The following is a 5,816-nucleotide window of genomic DNA, read 5'->3' on the forward strand; positions in this document are numbered from 1 at the left end:
CCATTGCCTAGATGAAGGATAGATAGATCGGCTCTTCATTTGATGGATGGTCAAAAAGCTGCATCATACTAAAACTAGAGCCCTATTATAGTACCAAAACTTTCTTATGGTTGGCTGATGGGAACAGGCTTAGTTTACTGAAGACAGGCCGCTCTCATTCTTTGGGTGTAGGAGTAGACAGATTAAAAGAAGAAAGATACTCCTACAGCTGTAGCAGCACGAGGGAGGAACAAGTACGTACACCAGGAAGGGGACACATAGGCAACTTTCATTATGCACTAGAGTCTAGAGTTACAGTTAGTCTCCAGGGTGTGGCCAATCCATATCAACCTCTTACGCTCTGTCTGCTCTATCTGTCTGCATAATTCCAAGCAGAGTCAGGTTAGATCAAGAGACAAAACATCAGACCTTCTCACGCATCACTTGCTATGTCGACTAATCGGTATGTGGCAAATTTTTGTATTTTGACCCTTTTCTGAAACCTATTTGAGATTTGACCCTAGTTTGATAAAATTTCGAGATCTGACCCTTTTATTACCGCCAGAGTCCATGGCGGTAGGGTCTACCAGCCTACCGCCAGGGACTTTGACGGTAGGAAACATCGCTACTGGTCCTTGGCGGTAGCAAAAGGGTCAAATCTCGAAAAAATTTCAAACTAGGGTCAAATCTTGAATAGATTTCAGAAAAAGGTCAAAACACGAAATTTAGTCTCGGTATGTAGCACTCCCACAAAATAAGATGTACTCCCTTCGTTTCAAAATAAGGCTGGTTGTAATGGGGAGTATCATATACTAGTATCATGCATATGATACTAGTGTGTGATACTACCTTCGTAATGCATAGTATCATAAGTTAGTACTCCCTCGGTCACGGTTTAGAAGGCGCGCTTGGAAATTCTATGAGACCTAGGTAGTTATCTATTGGTTATGAGATGAGCTAGAAAATAATATCCACACTATGCATGCATATAGGAATAGTATATAGGAATACTAATTAGCTATTAGACATAAATGCAATGCACCCTAAACTTTGTCTATTGTGGAAACCCACTCAAATTTAACTGTGCCTCTAAACTGTGACGGAGGAAGTATCTTAGATTGCCTTATTAATTGCCATGCATGACACAAACTAATAGATCATTTAATATGATACGGTATCATGATACACTACATCCTCTCTTTCCTCATTTAATTGTGTGCCACGTTATTCAAGAAGTCTAGTTGGCATGCATGATACTACTTACGATACTCCTACTACAACCAGCCTAAGACAAAAATTTTGGGACGGAAGGAGTAGCTCGCAAAAACGTCTTATATTATGGGACAGAGGAAGTACATGTGGACTGGTTCAAGTATAACAAAAAAAAGGTTTAAAAATTTAAACAAAGGCATTTCTGAACCAGATGACACATACTGGGCACCAAAGTTGCCGGAACACATGAAATGAAAGCATCGTTGTTTCCCTCTTTGATAGAGAAACAAGGGAGTTTCTCCGGCAATACAAGGCTTACCTGAAATGCAAAAGCATTGCATTTCAGGTGAAGCACTACAAATACACAAGAATTTTATAGTAGCTCAAGTGCATATAAAGTTTTAAATGGAGCTAGACCTAGCTAGAGATGACAGGATTAGATCAACTGGACCCGCCATACATGGTTTGAAAAGGAGACACCAGAGGACAACACAAGTAGCATCACTCATCATCACACTGCACAACTGAAACTAACAACTACAGACAACCTGTGGACAAGACACCACAAAAATACAAATACTTTTGAAATAAGTCTCATGCTTATAAAACTGATGTGAGAGGATCCACAACAGGCATCATACTGATGAGGATCAAAGTCAAACACATCAACAGCCATAGGCCATGAGACCGTTGGAATGCATTACAGTACATAATTTCTTGCCTATCGAAGACTAGGTTGGCACTTGGCACTCTGCTCCTACTACCTAAAGCACACTAGATAGAATGCTTAAATGACTACCAAGCAAAGAAGGATACCCAAAATGAAACGAGGCCTGACGAGAAGGGGGCCAAAGCAGATAGAGCTTAACCTAACTCGGCCTCTGGGCTGTCCTGTGGGCATCTGATCAACTCCAATATGTTCACCACCTCACTCATGTCTGGCCTATTGGAGGGAACCTGAGAAGTACAAACTAAGCCAAGTTTCATGATAGGAACCGCCTCTTCCAGTGGGAATTTTCCGCAGAGCTTCTCATCGACACACTCTTCCACTTTGCCTTCATCCAAAGCAGCCCTCACCACATCACACAGTACAATAACATCATCTTCCATGTACTCCACTGGTGTCCTCCCTGTCATGACCTCCAGCACAAGAACTCCAAATCCATACACATCACATTTCTCGGTTATCTTCACAGTCCTGCATGTAAATTCTGGTGCCATGTAACCAAGTGCACTCTGTACCTTGCTGCTTAGAACATACCGATCCAACAATGGCAGTAGCTTTGCCAATCCGTAGTCCCCCACCTTGGCCTCGCCCGAATCATCAAGCATAATGTTGCTTGACTTGAGATTGTAGTGGATAATGTCATGCCTGTGGAGGTGAGCCAGGCTTCTTGCCATACCAAGAACTATGTCAAATCTTTCCTTCCATGAAAGGTAATTTGCATTGGACGATTCATGAAGTTGTTTATGCAAGTTACCCCCAGAGACAAACTCGTAGATAAGAAGCTGAAGTGATGGCGTCCAGTAATAGCCCTTGAGTGCAACAAGGTTACGGTGGCGTAACTTGCCCAGCATCTTCACTTCCCTCTCAAATTCATCTTGAGATTTGACCAAGCTTGACACTGTCAGTTTCTTGATGGCAACAGGTTGGCCATCTCGGAGAGTGGTCTTGTAAACAGTGCCAAAACCACCACGGCCGAGCTCACAGTCCTTGTTCAGAAGAGCATGGGTACTGGCACTGAATTCTGGATTGCCTCCTCCAAACATGACAAGCTTGCCTGCATTCACGTCAGTTGTTGGAGACTGACTGAGATATCCATCGGAGAGTTCCAGCGCAGCAGCAGCAGCAGCAGAATGAGAACCTGGGGCACGAACTTGAAGGTTAAGAACTGTAATGGTTATGATACCAACAGCAATGAGAACAGCAGCACCAATTGCAACAAGGGCTGAGATGCTCAGTATGGTTTTCTTGTGATGGAGCCCCCCAGGCACAGGCTCTTTCTGTGTCAGCGGATTGGAAGAAGAGTCTGGATTCAGTACAATTGGTTTAGGTAATACACCAGGACAAGATGAGTTGAGCTTTGCACCGCAAAGGCCAGGATTGTCGGACACAGATGAGAGGGAAATTGTGTCAAAAAAGCTACCAGGAGGGAGGTCCCCGGAGAGCTGGTTATGTGAAATGTTGAAGCAAATGAGGTGGGCAAGGTTGGAGAGCTGTTTTGGCAGACCACCCGTGAGCTTGTTCCGAGAAAGATCAGCAGTCTGAAGGTTGGTGAGATTGGCTATTGCTGCTGGAATAGCTCCGGTTAGACTGTTGTGTGATAGATCCCTGCACATAGTAACCAAGCATACAATTAAAGACAGAATTGCATGAACAACTCGAAATATCGACCTAGCGAATCGAGTTGAATAAGAAAGAGATGCTTAAACTTACAGTGATGTCAAGGCAGAGCAATCACCGATCTGGGGTGGGATTTCCCCAGTGAGGGAGTTCTTGGCAAGGCTCAGCACTTTGAACGACTTCCCTCCAATGGTAGATGGAATACTCCCATTGAGCCTATTGGCACTCAAATCAAGCAGCTCCAGTGACTTCATCTCCACAATGCTGGCTGGAACACTCCCAGACAGCGAGTTCCAAGACATGTTCAGCGACTGCAAGGTGAGCAGTTGCGAGAGTTCCAACGGGATCCGTCCTGAAAATGAATTGCTTGACAGGTCCACGCCTTGAATCACAGAGGATGCATTCACAGGCACCATCACTACACCACTGAATGTGTTGTAGGACACCGACACCCATTGCACACCGGAAGCAAATACCCAGGTAGGCAGGCTGCCAGTGAGGGAATTCCAGCTCACGTCAACGTGCACTAGGCTTCTACATCCACCGATTGACTCGGGCAAGCCACGGGTGAACCCATTTCCGGACAGCCTCAGCTCCCTCAGTGACATGAGCCCACCAATTGACCCCGGAATCTCCCCGGAGAACTTGTTCCCCGACAAATCTAGCGTCTCCAGGCTCACCATTTCTCCAACCCAAGTTGGAACATTTCCGGTGAGCTCATTTGAGCTCAAGTCAAGGTCTGTGCAAGTGGAGAGCCTCCGCAGGGACTCCGGCAAGTTGCCGGAGAGCGAGTTAGAGCTCAGGTCCACTGACCGCAGCAGCGGACAGTCCCCAATGTCATCCGGGAGGCTGCCTGTGAGGCGGTTCCTCCTCAGGTTCAGCGCCCGCAGGTTGAACATCTTGCTGATGCCCACAGGCAACTCGCCGGTGATGGCATTGCCGGAGAGGTCCAGGGTTCGCAGCGCATTCAGGGACCAGATGCCGCTGGGCAGTATGCCGGCCAGGCGGTTGGAGGACAGGTTGAGAGACGCGAGCGTGCCGCACGCGGCCACGTCCGGGGTGTCACCGGTGAAGGCGTTGTTGGCCAGGGAGACGTCCCGGAGGGCGTGGCACTTGCCGAAGAATCCCTCCGGGATGGCGCCCGAGAAGGCGTTGGAGCTGAGGTCGAGCGACTGGAGGTCCGGGAGGCGGGCGAGGTCGGGTGGGATGTCGCCGGAGAAGTTGTTGGCGGAGAGGGAGAGCGACTGGAGCGACTCGAGGCGCAGGAGGCCGCGTCCGAGCTTGCCGGAGAGGCCGAAGCCGGCGAGGTTGAGCCCCGAGACGCCGCCGGTGCGCGGGTCGCAGGTGATGCCGGCCCACGCGCAGGCCCGCTCGTCGTCCTCGCTCCACGTCGCGAGGCGCCCCTCCGGGTCCACCACGTCGGCCTTGAACACAATCAGCCCCAGGACGTCGTCGTTCAGCGCCGCCGCCAGGCCCGCGCGGCCGCCGCCCTTGGCCTCCGCCAAGAAGACGAGGTGGACGAGGAGCAGCAGCACGAGGGACCGCATTGCTGCGAGTTGGATCCCAAATGGCAAGGGCCCAAACAGCACGGCAGCAAGAAGTGAGGGCTTTTACGGGCTCGGAAGAAGGAGGAGACGCCCCCAAAATACCGCAAGAAGGCGATTCCGGTAAAGCGGATGAGCTAGGAGAGATGGGATTCAGTCAAATCTGCAGCAGAGGACCTCACGGCCTGGGACGCCGCCCTCCCCTCCCCTCCCCTCCCCTACAAATTCAAACAGGAGAAGAAACCAAGTGTAAGTAATTGAGCTGCGGAAATTCGGACTCTGAGGAGTAGCCGAGGTGGGTAAGGACGTACCGGCACGGGAGCCTCCGCCGTCTACTTGTAGGGCGCAGCCGCCTCACCGGAGAACGCCATTGTTGCAGGTCGGAGAGGAGGAGAGGAGCGAAGGGGTTGGGGTGTCGAGCGAACCGTGGTGGTATTTGTTGGTGACAAAAGGAAAAAAGGGGCGAGGGGGAAAAGCTGCTGCAACGCAGGACAGAAGTGATCGGACGGCCATGAGCTGCTGTAGCAAGCCATCGAGGGTTCGGATGGGCCGGCCGCGCGAGCTAAAAGTTAGTGCTGCGTCGGGCGGGGGGCGCTTGGGCCGTGAGTATGGACCGAGAGCGGCTGCCCGAGCCCGACCAAGAAAAAAATAGGCTCGGTGTACGTGGGCGGGGCGGTGCACGGTTCGAGGCTTGGTGGACCGCGCCCGCGCGAGTAGAAAGAATCTCGGGACTTTTC

The 5,816-nt window shown here is 50.1% G+C and overlaps 1 protein-coding gene across 1 annotated transcript; it reads right to left on the reverse strand.

Annotated features, from left to right (window-relative positions):
* Positions 1–1,744: 1,744 nt before the first annotated feature.
* LOC125551403 (uncharacterized) lies at positions 1,745–5,580 on the reverse strand. Its single transcript, XM_048714626.2, has 3 exons — positions 5,391–5,580; positions 3,629–5,297; positions 1,745–3,523 (listed from the first exon to the last, which is right to left on the reverse strand). Exons 2-3 carry the CDS (start codon positions 5,080–5,082, stop codon positions 2,056–2,058), a joined length of 2,922 nt encoding a protein of 973 aa, XP_048570583.2. The 5' UTR covers positions 5,083–5,297; positions 5,391–5,580; the 3' UTR covers positions 1,745–2,055.
* Positions 5,581–5,816: the final 236 nt, after the last annotated feature.

This window comes from Triticum urartu, chromosome 4A, assembly GCF_056163025.1.
Source record: "Triticum urartu cultivar PI428250 chromosome 4A, HENAU_Tu73, whole genome shotgun sequence".
Lineage (NCBI taxonomy): Eukaryota > Viridiplantae > Streptophyta > Magnoliopsida > Poales > Poaceae > Triticum > Triticum urartu.